This window comes from Miscanthus floridulus, chromosome 16, assembly GCF_019320115.1.
Source record: "Miscanthus floridulus cultivar M001 chromosome 16, ASM1932011v1, whole genome shotgun sequence".
NCBI classification, from domain to species: Eukaryota; Viridiplantae; Streptophyta; class Magnoliopsida; order Poales; family Poaceae; genus Miscanthus; species Miscanthus floridulus.
Window position 1 is genome coordinate 27072292 of NC_089595.1, and position 15194 is coordinate 27087485.

The 15194-nt window shown below is 45.1% G+C and overlaps 2 protein-coding genes across 2 annotated transcripts; both read left to right on the forward strand.

The window, feature by feature from the left end:
- Positions 1-8715: 8715 nt before the first annotated feature.
- On the forward strand, positions 8716-11038 carry LOC136510461 (glutathione S-transferase 4-like). Its single transcript, XM_066504895.1, has 3 exons — positions 8716-8902; positions 9248-9257; positions 10702-11038. Exons 1-3 carry the CDS (start codon positions 8716-8718, stop codon positions 11036-11038), a joined length of 534 nt encoding a protein of 177 aa, XP_066360992.1.
- Positions 11039-12188: 1150 nt separating this feature from the next.
- On the forward strand, positions 12189-13761 carry LOC136513497 (glutathione S-transferase 4-like). The gene is made up of 3 exons (XM_066507490.1): positions 12189-12524; positions 12632-12680; positions 13158-13761. The coding sequence occupies exons 1-3, from the start codon at positions 12369-12371 to the stop codon at positions 13625-13627; spliced, it is 675 nt and encodes a 224-aa protein (XP_066363587.1). The 5' UTR covers positions 12189-12368; the 3' UTR covers positions 13628-13761.
- Positions 13762-15194: the final 1433 nt, after the last annotated feature.

Consider the following 15194-nt stretch of genomic DNA (forward strand, 5'->3'; position numbering starts at 1 on the left):
GATTCGGATTACTTCCGACGTCAATACACTTTTTGGCGACTCCGCTGGGGAAGAATTGTTTCGGCTCTACTTTGTAGCCAAATCTTCTTTCCCTAGCCTTACTATTCACCGATCTATCTTCTTGTACTCGCCATTACCGTTGCATCTGGCCCAAAAGACTGATCACATCTGGTTTTGACCCTTGTGATCTCGTTTGTGATTTTGCAACAAGTTGCACTGCTTATTGGAAAATTCAGCAAGGCGGTCAAGTTTTAAATCATGGAGTACCAAGGTGTGACACCACAAAGCTACTGCAATTACCCTGAGGTATAGCTTGCAAATGCATCTTATGATTATAATAATTATTTTGTAAGTTCTATGAACTCTCATATTGGTGTTGCTAGTTATAATGATACTAGATATGTTACATCGGCCAATACTTTTGATAATGCTCCTCATTATACACATCATAATTATAAATATTATGGTCAAGAGCCGATGTCAACTGCGAATTCTTTGAGTTTTAATGCTACTAGAGACATACATGTAAATCTTTATTCATCGGCTATAAGTTTACAATATGTGGTTCCACCACAAGACATGCCGATGAATGAGAGAGTTGGCTATGACACTAATTATTTAGCCAATTACTCTCAAAATTCAGCACCATATGCCATTGCTCCTATTCATAATTTGGCTTCATATGTTACTCTCAACTCGAGCCGAATTAATGAAAATTCAGCAAGGTATGCTAATGGTAATACTCATGATTCGGCTACATATGTTGCTCCTAACACGAGCCAAATCAATGAAAGGTAGGTAAATATTCATACTCATGGTTTAGCTCCATATGTTGCTAGTAATTCAAGTCAAATCAATAAGAATTCAGCAAGATATTCTCAATCAGACATTGATTTCAAAAGGACAATGTTAGAGTTTGAAATAAATCTTGAGAAGCAAAACGAAAATTTTAAAAATAAATACTTTGGGAGTACTAGCAAGAGGTTGATCACACCTAAGTCATCAGCCATGAGTATGAAAAAATAAGCTTTGCCCATTAGTATAGTGAGTATAGTGAGTAAAGTGAGAATTGATTCGGATGTAAGCAAAGGTTCGGCTACAAAAACCGAACAACACAATATCCTTTCCGAATCAATCACATCTCAAAAAACAAGTCTTGCTACAGAAAAGCATGGAAAGCGCCAGAAAATAGCTAGACTTGATTTTTTAGGAGCTAAAGGGGTTATACACTTGTCTAGTGATTACCGCATCATTGATGGAGATCAAGGCCCCTACTAGCAATAAAAGAGGGCTGCCTACCTGCTCAGAATCGGCTGAGGCCAACTTCAAAGTCGGACTGAGCTGATTACTATCTGCCTTGAGTCAGCTAGGCCAACTTCCCAGTCGGCCAGACTGACTGCCTCAGTTGCCTGCCCTAAGTCAGGCTAGGCCGACTGTCCCTGCTAGTGGCCGAAGTTGGCCTTGCCTGACTTCCAGTCGGCCAAGCCTGACTTTCTCGGTTCCAGCAGCCACCGATGCATCTTCAGATGATTCGGCACCTATTGTTGATCATTGTCTTGGAAATGAAGAGTAACATCATTCAAATCAAGGACTGTGCACTTCTCCAACATGATCAACAAGGTAGAAAATATAAATATTTTGCTCAAATTCCAATCTAGTCATACTATTTCAATTTCTGCATCTATTAGAGATATCCTTGCTAATTGTTGTAATAGACCGATTGAGAATAGCAATTTATTTGTTGATGACAAAACAAATTTAGATTCTATCGCCCAACACATTGTGCCATATAGCAAGGCCGATAGTGCTAGTTTGTCAAAGCTAAAGCTTCTCAAAAGCAACTACAAAGGTGTGGCCAAATGGGTTGATGTTAATTCTGATCACTTCGTTTGCCTAGCTTTAAAGCCGACTTCACAAAAGAATCGACTAAAGAAATCAAAGTACACCTTTAACTTTACTTTTTGTGATCATGTCTTTGATATCTTGCTCAAGAATAATTTTATTAGAATCATTGATCACAATGCTTTGCCATCTATTATAAATTTAGAAGAGCTTACATATTGCAAATGGCACAATTCTTCTAATCATAATACCTCTAGTTGCAATATGTTTCGTCGAGTGATCCAAACGGCCATTGATAAAGGACGATTGAGATTTTTTGAAGCTCAACAAATAGACCAATTGAATTCAATTGGTCTTGATGGCAAACGGGTTTCAAATCAGCTTACATTAGCCGATTCACTCAAAGCTCAAGGCTCAAATGCCCAAAAGAGAGATGTGGATCCCTCAAGTGAAGACAAGGTTGTTGTACATGAATTAAAAATAGAAAATATTCTAGAGGACAACAAAGTTATCACAATTCCAGAAGACACTGGGGGGCATGTGAAATCTCTCCGACTGAAGCAAAGGTCGATTGATCCCGTTGAGCAAGGAGAATTGGCTAAGAATCCTCCTTTGGAGCATGTCTATCAAAATGGGGAAGGGAAGGAGGATGCTCACAAAGCTATTAGAGGTAAAGGCCATGACAAGAAGAAGAGTAGAAGGCCGAAGCTCAGCTTCGAGGAACTTCTATCTAAATACAAGAAGATAGCAGAAGCAAATATCGCCAATCCGCCAAAGAAAGTCCAATCATCAAAATTACCTCCAAAGCACAAGTCTAAAGAGTGGAATTGGCAAGGAGATAGATCTCACGTAGCAGCAACATATTCTCCTTTTGAGCAGCCAATTTCCATGTCTTATGGACCACATCCCATATATTTGTGTCCTTATTCATATTGGGGCTAATTTGATCACTAGGCACATGTTCCATCATATTTTAGGCCATAATACATCGAGTATGTGTCGACAAAATCTGGTCGGCAGTCTACTGAGGGGTATACCCACGGTAGTAGATGAATCGGTGGAGGTGCACGTGATACGAACCATATGGTAACAGAGACACAAGACACAAGATTTATATAGGTTCAGGTTGTCAGTTTGACGTAACATCCTACATCCTGTGCTCTATTATTTTGTATCGATTGTATATCAGATTCGATATATCCCGTCTAGGGGATCCCTGCTCCTCCTTATATACTCTAGAGGGGTAGAGTTACAAGGAAAATATCCTATTTGGTATTATACAATAAATCACATCTTCTTATAGCCTTGCGGTGCACGCCTTGATCTTATGGGCTGGGCCACCTTTGGGGTGCAGCCCATGTCTTGTCTTGTGGATACCGAGGGTCATATCCCCCATAGCTAGTCCCTGAGCTCCTTGTATCTGCTTGGCGACGCTGTCTTGATCAAGTCCGAGCAGTTTAACACGAAGCCAATCAGTTTTGATGATGACCTGGATGGTGAAAATTGAAGCCAACCTGTTAAACTAGTGAGCTGGGTGGTGAAAGTCGAAGCCAACTAGTTAAACTGGTGACCTGGGCAGTGAAAGTCGAAGCCGACTAGTTAAACAGGTGACTTGGGCGGTAAAAGTCGAAGCCGACCAGTTAAACTGGCGACCTAAGCGGTGAAAGTCATAGCCGGCCAGTGTAACCGGTGACTTGAGCGGTGAAAGTAGGAGCTGACTAGTTTAAGAGGTTAACCGATCTCGGACTTAGCCAAGTAAGGCTTGCCAGAAGGATGTAAGGGGAGCAAAATAAAATTTTGAAAATTCTCCACCTTAGGCGAAGTGTAACCACTTAGACTCTGTTTGCGAGGAATCATCCATGATTTAATCAATAAGGAGGGTAAATCAAGAAAAGAGCACTACATTGACCGCTAGGTGAAGTGTAGCCACTTAGTCCCCAAGTCTGCTGGAAGATGAAGAACAAATCTTATAGCAGGGTCAAAGAAAATAAATCTGAAAGCTTACCAATGTCATCTGTCATGTGCGTATCAAGACCCCAGACGTGCTACCCAAGATCAGCACCTTGATTCAAACAGCATGGAGTAAGTTGATAGCACACCGATGAGACGTAGCAAGATCTGACCACCAAGGGAGTCCCCAACTTAGTTGGCAACTCTTGCACGAAGAATTCGAACATCAAGGAGTCTCTAGCTTAGCTGGCGACGCTTGCACGAAGAATTCGAACGCCGAGGAGTCCCCATATTAGCTGGCGAGCCCCCATCGTGGCTGATGATGAAGCGACGAACAATCTGAGTAGTTGATTGGCGAAGAATCGAGCACCGAGCAGCCCAACCAACTGGTCAGCGGCGAAGTGAGCGCCGAGTAGAAGTGAACGCCAAACAGTCCGACCAACTGGTCAGCGATGAAGTCCATAAACCTAGCGGTCCGACCAGTTGATCAGCGGAGAAGTTCGAAGGCCAGGTGGTGCGACCACCTGGACAATGATCCTACAATAAATATGTAGAATGAGTAGTACATGATGTAAAAATAAATATATGAACTCAGCGATGAAGGCAATAGGGCGGAATAGATAAACATTATATTTGTATGTAGTGTTCATATTTTAAATATGAGTATCTTTCTACCCGTTGGTTCTGTATTGCATCACCAGCCCCGACTAGCCCATACTCCATAGCGTAGAGTGCTTAGCACCTGTTTACGCGTAAGAGCACAGGTGTCGCCGAGGAGCCACTGCCGATCACCCATAACGCAGAGGGCTGGCGCTCGTGCACGTGTAGGAGTGAGATCGAGAACAAGGCTGTTTCTGGTGACGTAAGTGAGAACGTGGCTGGTCGGCGATATGATGAAGAATATCTTAAATATATTATAAACATTAAGTTTTCTTTGGAGATGTGTTTATATTTAATATAAACTGCCCAGAGCCGTTAGTTTGTTGGTTGAGCCCCCCAGCCCCGGCTAGCCCATAAACCGTAACATGGAGCATTGGAGCTCATGTACGTGTAGGAAGACAAGCATCACCGAGGAGTCGCTGTCGACCACCCATAACGCAGAGGGCAGGCGCTCGTGCACGTGTAGGGAGAAGCCAGAGATAGGGCCATCTCTGGAGAGCACAAGCGTAAACGTGGCTGTTCGGGGAGCCGTTGAGGCAGAAGCGTATGTCATCTTTAAGATGGTATACATGGAGAAAAGTCATTTGGAGAATAATCATGTAAAGAATAGTTTGAAGAAACATCATGGCAAAAACTTTATTAAATATTCATATATAAAAAAGGTACTTATCTTTAGACATAACGTATGGTCGGCAGCGATGAAATTGCCTGGCCCTCGAGCTTTCCAGCCTGTCGTCATGACGGCGGTCGCGGTCATCATAGCACCATTCTACGCGGCGATCATCATTGCGATGTAGCAGGTGATCAGAGCGAGTAGTCCGGGAGACGTCATCCTTATATTAGTGGTCGGCCTTAGGCAGAGCAGATTCAGAGAGATCGTTGACGTAGCGTGTCATGATGTCGGAGTAGGTGGCTCGCTTATGACTCGGGCAGCTCACGATCGACGATGGTGTAGGAGCAGTAGGAGCAGCCTTTGTCGCTGCCGGAGTACTCGTCACTGTCGTTGGCTTGTGTGGTGATCTAGCTTGGACTTGTCTAGAGTATCGCTGGACAGACATATATCCCTGTCTTGATTGGAGTAGATGCCGGGTCTTTGAGGACGTAGATAAGCAAGGGAATCGGTCTATCCATGCTATGCCATGAACGGTGACATATACATGTGTACGCACTCCATTGATGCATGGCCCTATACACCACGTATATGCTTCCTTTGCATGGCTTCGTAAGATATAGTACGGTGGCTCCTTATTTGCTTGCATGCCCGTGAATCATGAGCCAGATTGGATCGTGTCGTAGACAGGCTAAGCATCACGATGGGATCAGATCCGATTAGCAAGGGTCAAGTTGCTTCGTACACCGCCGCTAACAGACCACGCGTACGCCGTGTCTTGGATTAGGGGAGTTGGTCAGAGCAGATCCCCTCGTGTCGAAGTCGGGCTCGATCTGGATGCGTTGCTTATCGATGATGTTGCTGACGATTCGATGAAGTGCTCCATGAGGAGGACGAGGCGGTCGCACTAGGCCTGGTGCCCTGTAGATCGAGGTACACCAGAAAGCGAATCGCTGCAGATGATAGCGATGAAGAAATTCCAGTGCAAAATCGAAGAACGATCTTGCCGAGAATGTGATGCTAATCTTGAGGTACACCATCTGGCTCGCCATGGAATCAGCTCGCACATCCCCTACCTGGTGCGCCACTGTCGATAAAATCTGGTCGACAGTCTACCAAGGGGTATACCCATGGTAGTAGATGAATCAGTGGAGGTGCGCATGATACGAACCAGATGGTAACAGAGACACAAGACACAAGATTTATACAGGTTTAGGCCATCAGCTTGACGTAACACCCAACATCCTGTGCTCTGTTATTTTATATTGATTGTATATCAGATTCGATATATCCCATCTAGGAGACCCCTGCTTCTCCTTATATACTCTAGAGGGGTAGGGTTACAAGGAAAATATCATATTTGGTATTATACAATAAATCACATCTTCTTGTAGTCTTGCAGTGCACGCCTTGATCTTATGGGCTGGGCCACCTTTGGGGTGTGGCCCATGTATTGTCTTGTGGGTACCAGGGGTCATATCCCCCACAGTATGCATCTCCTAGATATTCAGAGAGATCATCATCTTGTAAAGACCGTTTTGATCAAAATCGGTCCGGAGCTCAACCGAATATGAAAGTGGTAAAGCAAGTTTACCGCGTGAAGTATGATGGCTGGAAGAAGAAAAGTTCAGATCTGAATTCAACTATTGAAAAGCCCATTACATTGCTGAAAAATCTGGACTATTGATGACAAAGAAGTGGGGAAATCATCTATTGATATTCTAGATGCCAAATCTGAATAAAAGAAGGTGAGAGTGCCTGAAAATCAAGAAAGATTTGCCACTGTCCAAAATAGAAATAAAACCAATATGCTCAATCGATTTACCAAAGTGGCAAGAGAAGAAGTTACAGAAGCTTAGTGCAGAGAAGCTGAAAGGAAAAGGCTTGACATGGGATTCCTAATGGAAGTATTCAAGCCTAGAAGGATGATGTTCAAGTAAGTGGTGCAACAAAAGCAAAGGAGAGGAGATTGAAGAAACAATTGCCAAGTTAGAGGTTTGCACCAAATCATCAAAATCATTGGTCATGGCATCATACATACTCTCTGCCTATGCCTATGTGGAATTCATCCCCTGATATGCATGGTTATCCCTCAGCTCCTTATTTTGATCCCTTGGTTTGGATCTTTATATCTTATGAAGGGTTGCCAAATTATTTTGATTATCGATGATCAAGAGCCAAAATATTTATACATGCTCGTGTGGATGAATTCATATGGCCGATATTTTGATATCGCCCTTAGCATAGAAATATAGCCGATGAATGCTTGCGACCATCGTGCTATTAGAAAGCCCCCAAGGAATTTACTTTGATGGCTTTAAGGACCGAGGGGCATGATATATGCATTTTGATTTACTTCATGGATGTGACAATATGATTAATCGGCTTGCAAATAAGGCTAAGGTGTTGGCATAATCATTATTTCTCACAATGGTGCAGTTGGAGACATCAAGCCGATTAAAATTATATCTGCACCAACATTTGAGCCGAATGTGAAGTTTTCTTATTCGGCTTGGCCATATTGTAATCCATGGGGTATAACATGTTGAAGCCTATTGTGATTCCTTGCTTGTGGTACAGCAAGTTGCTGGTGAATTTTAATGTTTAGAAGGGTCACTAAGAACTTGTCTTGATATTATTGACTATTTTGCCGAATTCTGAATTCGGCATATCCCGAGGCATGAAAATCAAAAGATCAACATGTTAGCTCAACAGACATCTGGCTATGATGCAGGTGGGTGTCATTTTCATATTCAAGAACAGTCGATGCATGAAAATCTAAATTTTCCCATGCAGGTTCCCTCTCTGCTGTAGCCCAGTCGGCTAGGCCGGCTCACCAAGTCGGCTAAGTCCACTCCCCTGTGACCAGCCTGGTCAATTCGCTCAAGAAGCTCCCAAATCGGTTCAATGTAACTTCTAGTGATATTGGGGCCGATTCAGAAGATTAGAGGACTCCCTTGTTGAGATATCTACGTGATCCAAGTGCTAGGATAGATAAGGTGTTCGGCGAAGCGCTTTTAAATATATGTTGCATAATGATGAGCTCTATCGGAGAACCATCGAAGATTTGTTGCTCAAGTGCTTAGGATCTGATCAAGCAAGAGTGGCTATGTGAGAAGTCCATGAAGGCATCTGTGGTACGCATCAATCGGACCCAAAAATGAAGTGGTTATTGCGTAGAGCCGGTTTCTATTGGCCTACTATGATGGCCGATTATTTTTGTTACTACAAAGGTTGCGAAGAGTGTCAGAAGTTTGGAAATATTCAGCTTGTGCCTGCTGCTATGCTTCATCCTATCATCAAATATGACATACAAGGAGGTAATTGAGTTCATCACTAAGCATATCATCTATAGATTTGGCATCCCTCAAACATTAACTATAGATCATGGGACATCATTAGTGTCTAAGGAGGTGAGGGAGTTTGCCGAATTATATAAGATTAAGTTGCACAATTCATCTCCATACTATGCTCAAGCTAATGGACAGGCTGAGTCTAGTAATAAGACTTTGATCAAGCTTATCAAAAAGAAGATTGAGGAAAACCCAAGGAGGTGGCATGAAGTTTTGTCTGAAGCTCTATGGGCACATCGCATTTCAAGGCATGGTGCCACAAAAGTTACTCCTTTTGAGTTGGTATATGGTCAAGAGGCCATGTTGCCTGTCGAAGTAAATTTGGATGCATACAAGCTTGCTAAACAAAATGATTTATCTGCTATTATGTATCATGATTTGATGATGGATAATATCGATGAGGTGACTGATGTAAGATTAAAAGCTCTCAAGGAAATAGAGAAAGACAAAGTTCGAGTTGCCAAGGCATACAACAAGAAAGTCAAGAGTAAATACTTCCAAGTGGGAGAATTAGTGTGAAAAACCATACTACCAATTGGATCGAAGAGCAATCAGTTTGGCAATTGGGAGGGTTCTTACAAAGTGATCAAAATCATATTCGAAAATTCTTATATGCTAGAGACATTGCAAGGTGAACGTCTCACAAGAGCAATCAACGGGAGGTATTTGAAAAAGTACTCTCCAAATGTTTGGCAAAAAGCCTAAGTGCTCTCCAAACAATGGCCGATACATGTATCGCCCTTAGAACAAAAATCACGATGTATACATCGCCCTTAGCCACTGAGCAGCCGATGAGATGGGTATTGTCGCTGTTTGATTTTTGTTTTGACAGGTGTTTTCAGGTTCATGCATCATTCACCTGAAAACAGGGGGGCATATGTTGACAACCAAAATTGTCCATTTTATGAAGTTGTCAAAATGTGGAACGGACTTCACCATTGCGTTCCTCTCATCGAGACGGTCAAAAAACATATATGGAACGTCTAATTCGGACTCCGGATGAAGTAGTTACGCCATCAGAAAGATGCTTCGTTGTCGGGAGTTCCGACCCAAGTCAGGACTTCTGACCCAAGTCAGGACTTCCGACTGTTGGAAGTTCCGATAGGTGTCGGGACTTCTGGGAAACCTGAAGAAACCTACTCAGGAGTCTGGTGTTATCCCCACGTCGGGAGTTCTGACAAATGTCGGGAGTGCCGACTGTCGGGAGTTCCGATCCAAGTCGGGACTTCAGACAAACCTAACAAAAAACCCTGTTCGGATCTGGTCTTTTGGATTCCGATCCGAACTGTTCTAAACTTGTGGGAAACTTGGAAAATAAGGCTTGGAGAGGTTTCTTACTGGGATAAGACCACCCCCTCTATTTATATGAGAGGATCATGGTTGATTGAGTTCCCATCTATCCAATCGACAAACAAATCAATCTACTATCTCTACTCCAACTCTTTTACTCTCTCCTCCAACCCCCATGATGTTCATCTCTTGATCCAACGACCAAGGATGGCACCCTAGGCTGGCTGACCGATCTAGGGCAACCCGGCGATGTCCTTGCCCTGACGGGGTCCCTCTCGGGCGAGAGCTTCGACGGTTTCTTTGCTAGTTTGCCTGAAAACTAGCTGGTTCTTCGTCACGTAAGCACGTTGGTTATCCTTTGGTGGTTTGCTTGTAAACCTCTCCGTTCTTCACCGCGAAAGAGTGACATCATCGCTGCGTTCTTCGGTCCGTAGCGGCCCAGGCGACTAAAGCCCTGTTGGTGTTTGGTTCGGATCACTTTCGACGTCAACACTCCGCTCATCGACCATCGCTCGCTTCACCGACTCACACGGCGCTCCTGTGCTTAATTGCTGCAGGCTTTCGGGAAGGTGCCGGTGCTTGAGGACAGCGACCTCACGATCTTCGGTAAGTTCATCAATCATCCATCGGGCGTGTCGTATATCTACTCCTTCTTTCCAAATTATACTCCCTCGATAAAAAAAAAGAAATCTCTTTAAATACAATTATTATGAAAAACATATTTCATGATTAATCCAGTACTATTTACATAATAAATATTTTTTTATATTTAGTCAAATTGAAGATTCTTTAACTCTTTTTTTAAGATTATTTAAATCTTTGAGATGTGAGATTTACATTTTTTAGACGGATGGAGTAATTCACAGTTTTTCCTAAGTCAACCTTTTCAACTTTAGGTAGTTTATTAAAAAAATTATGCCAACACCTGCATGGTCACATTAGTTTTATTAAATTTTCATCAATATCTTAATAATACACTTATTTTTGAACGTATAGGAGCAGGTGGTGTACTTGCATCTTCGCGTCGTACCTTAGCCGCGATCGCAACCAAGCGGCTGTAGACGAGAACGTGGAGAAGCTGAAGAAGGTGCTGGAGGTATACGAGGCGCGGCTAAGCCAGAGCAAGTACCTCGCCGGCGATTTCCTTAGCCTCGCCGACCTCAGCCACTTCACCATCATGCACTACTTCATGGCTACCGAGTATGCCACGCTGGTCGAGGCATTGCCACACGACAACGCCAGGTGGGAGGGCCTTGCCGCGCGCCCAGCGGCGAAGAAGGTCGCGGAGTTCATGCCGGTCGACGCGCCCGAGTCACCCAAGAAACAGGAGTGATGATGAAAACTGATGTGTTGTGCTTAATTACTTTCTCATGTGTACGTGGTGCCTCTGTAGTTGGTGTATTTGTCTTTCGCTGCTTCCTCCACAGAATAACAGTTATTTGGAAATTTAATGTATTTCATCACATTTAGCAAAAATATTTCATTGGATTTCATATCGCTGTGTAACAGATGTCGTCATCGAATTAGACAGATGGCCGCTACTACACACGGTCACTTTTTTTTTTTTTGTCTAGATGTGGTTTTCGCGATAGCCTCTAACCAACCAACTCTAGAAATCATCTGTCTTTATCTATCTAACAAATAAGTCGCATGTTCGCTTGCTCGTAAACGATCGTAAATTTTCAGCCGGAAACAGTGTTTTTCTCTCACACCAAACCAGCCAGCAGTAAATAATCCACGATCGTTTACGGCCTCCCGAACAGGCTGCTAAAAAATGAGTCACCTGCCAACTACACCTGGAAATCAATTTATAAAGAGACCTGACTCATTACTAGAAATTATCTCTTCTCTACACCTAAAAGCATCCACAGGAATCGTCCAGCGCAGAACCAAACTCCGGTAAAAAAAATCTCCATTAAAAAAACTGATCGGCCGGACTCTGAAAAGAAAATCTAAGCTAGAACAAAATCCGGATCATACTCTACGAAGTACGCTCCTCAAAAGGATCGGACTCTAGGAATTACTCATCCGGATAGTAATTACTCGATTGAAAAAAAAAACATCCGGCAAAAGTTGTTTTGTTCCTAAAAAATGACTTGAGGAAGTTGTTTTTTTTCTGTTTTTTCCCACGAAAAGTTGTTCTTTTGTTGTGTTATTAGATTGGTTTAATCACGTTTAGCAATGTGCACTGGGCTTCATAAGTTGCTGTCAGTCTGGCCTTGACACTATCGTTTCAGCATAGGCTAAGATAAATCAGTTGCAGATCCTGGTAGTTTTCTACTTTTTGGATGTTTCTAACTTACTGTAATAGGAGCTGATACGAGTGAAGATAGGAATTTCCAGGAAAGTGTGAGAAATCATTTTCCTTTCGGCGATGGAGCCGTTTGCCTTCCACTGCCAGTGACGGGCTCGCACCTGACTAGTCTGCGACACTGCGTACGTAAGCGACGACGTCACGCGTTCACCCTCCCGTCGACCAAATACGAATTCACTTCTTCCAAACCTTCTTCTTCCTCTCCCCCAAGCAGCAGCGCCAGAGCCAGCGTCGTCTCTGATCTCTCCTCTCCTCTCCCGCTGCTGCTGATCTTTGATATATCCTGCATCGTCGGATCGATCTTGCGCGTAGATTACACAAGGAATCACTCGCTGAGCTAGGAAAAGCCATGGCTACGCCGGCGGTGAAGGTATACGGGTGGGCTATCTCGCCGTTCGTGTCGCGGGCTCTGCTGGCGCTCGAGGAGGCCGGCGTCGACTACGAGCTCGTCCCCATGAGCCGCCAGGCCGGCGACCACCACCGCCCGGAGCACCTCGCCAGGAACGTACGTGCCTCCATCCCTCGACCCACCATGAATTTGCTTGTTGGTTTCACTTTCACTCCGCTCATCGGCCCCGACTGACACGCCGCTCCTGTGCTTAATTGCTGCAGCCTTTCGGGAAGGTGCCGGTGCTCGAGGACGGCGACGTCACGCTCTTCGGTAAGTTCATCATCATCCATCGGGCGTGTCTATCTACTCCTTATTCTTTCCAGATTTTACTCCCTCGGTCAAAAAAAATTCTGTTTAAATAGATTTATTTGGAAATATATTTTAATATTCACATAATAAATACTAATTTTTTATATATTTAATCAAATTTAAGATTATTTAACTTTTTAAGATTATTTAAATCTTTACGATGTGAGATTTATATTTTTTTAGACGGACGGAGTAATTCATAGTTTTATCTTAAGTTAACTTTTTCAACTTTAAGTAAGTTTGTAAAAAATATGTCAACACCCACATGGTCACATTAGTTTATTAATTTTTTCAACAATATTTTAATAATACACTTATTTTTGAACATATAGGAGTAGATGTTAAATTTAAAGTGAAATACAGTTTACAATGGAGCGGAGGTAGTATTTTGCTTTGATTCTACGAGCTCTAAAACGTGTGATATGTATTATTTTTCAGAATCCCGTGCGATTGCGAGGCACGTTCTGCGCAAGCACAAGCCAGAGCTCTTGGGCACCAGCAGCCTGGAGCAGGCGGCCATGGTAGACATATGGCTTGAAGTGGAGGCCCACCAGCTGAGCCCGGCGGCGATCGCCATCGTGGTGGAGTGCATCTTCGCGTCGTTCCTCGGCCGCGAGCGCAACCAGGCGACTGTCGATGAGAACGTGGAGAAGCTGAAGAAGGTGCTAGAGGTGTACGAGGCGCGGCTGAACCAGAGTAGGTACCTCGCCGGCGATTTCCTTAGCGTCGCCGACCTCAGCCCCTTCACCATCATGCACTACTTCATGGCTACCGAGTATGCCACGCTGGTCGAGGCATTGCCGCACGTCAACGCCTGGTGGGAGGGCCTTGCCGCGCGCCCAGCGGCGAAGAAGGTCGCGGAGTTCATGCCGGTCGACGCGCTCGAGTCACCCAAGAAACAGGAGTGATGATGAAAAGTGATGTGTGCTGTGCTTAATTACTTTCTCACGTGCACATGGTGCCTCTGTAGTTTGTGTATTTGTCTTTTGCTACTTCCTCCACAGAATAACAGTTATTTGGAAATTTAATGCATTTCGTCACATTTAGCAAAAAAAAATTCATTGGATTTTTCACATCGCTGTGTAATCGTGTGTTTGTTTGGGAAATCCAAACTTGGCCACTATGCAAAAAGAAGATTCACCGTCACATCAAACTTGCGGTACATGCATGGAGTATTAAATGTTGACGAAATAAAAAACTAATTGCACAGTTTGGTTGTACTTTGCGAGACGAACGTTTTGAGCCTAATTAGTCAACGATTGGACAATTATTACCAAATACAAACGAATGCTACAATGCGCTACATGGCGCTACAGTGAATTTGCCGGCGCCGAATCGGGCCAACTAAACGAGGGCTTGGTGGGATTTCTAGGGGCGGGATGGGATGGATCTAGGATTGATGCTGTCATGTGCACCTGGCATATTCGCTCGAGATTCCTTGACTCCGCGTCCCACTTTTTTCGACGGACAGGGGCGGTCCCTCCTGGGACGCGGGCGAGCTTCACGTGCAAGAACGACGCCGGCAGTGGGAGAGGAGAAGAGACAAGGTCCACCTCCGGCGCGGGCGAGTGCCAGGTCCACCTCCGGCGGTTCAGCCGTGGCACGCAGGCGAGCTCGCGGCGCTGGAGCCCCACCGCTGCCGGCTGTGCGGTCGAGGCCCGGTCCTGCGGGTGAGCTGGAGCCCCACCACCGCAGGCCTCGCCACGCGGGCAAGCTGGGGCCCCGCCCCGCCAGCCGCGCGGTTAAGCCCCATTCACGCGGGCGAGCTAGAGCCCCGCAACCGCGCGACCCCGCCACGCGAGCAAGCTGAAGCCCCGAAGCCGCCGGCCGCGTGGGCGAGCCCCAGCCCCACCAGCCGCCGCCACGAGGACCGCCCGCTGCAACGCTCGCCGCTCGCTGGGAAGGAGGTGCCGGTGGAGGAGACGAGGTGGGCCGTGCCCGTGCGTGAGGCTAGGCGGTTGGAGATGAGGAGATAAAGAGAGCCAGAGAGGAGAAAGAAAATGAGAAAAAAACCCGACAATTGGGTCCTGCCTGTCATTAGCTGATCCCACTTTTGTTTCCAAACAGAAAACGGGTTCGTCCCATCCCTCCTCAACCAAACAGAAAATGGGGCTGTCACGTCCCTGTTAGTTGATCTCCACCAATAGGCCCAACGGCCTATTGGGCCCTTGTATATCTCCTTGATCGGGGGAGCCCAACCCTAATATGGTTGGTGGGCCCCTGTCACACAGCACAAATAAAAGAGAGATGGGGATCACGGCTCGAGCAACGAGGTTGAACGGAGCTGCTACCCACCTACAGAGAAAACCCTAAACCGATCCTAAAGACATGCTGCCAGCGACGGGATGAGCCCGCCACCACCGCCGTAGCTCCTGCAGGGCCATCACCGTACCACTACGGACTTCACCGAGCCGGAGCTGCCTCTACACTAGCGTCCAAGCTGCTGCGGTGCCATGGACAGAGCGGTGAATCTTC

Bases quoted from the DNA above. Each gene is read 5' to 3' on its own strand.
- LOC136510461 (XM_066504895.1), top strand. From the start codon at position 8,716: ATGTTGCCTGTCGAAGTAAATTTGGATGCATACAAGCTTGCTAAACAA.
- LOC136513497 (XM_066507490.1), top strand. From the start codon at position 12,369: ATGGCTACGCCGGCGGTGAAGGTATACGGGTGGGCTATCTCGCCGTTC. The intron at 12,525-12,631 runs GTACGTGCCTCC...TAATTGCTGCAG, and splicing joins CGGAGCACCTCGCCAGGAAC to CCTTTCGGGAAGGTGCCGGT. The intron at 12,681-13,157 runs GTAAGTTCATCA...ATTATTTTTCAG, and splicing joins CGGCGACGTCACGCTCTTCG to AATCCCGTGCGATTGCGAGG.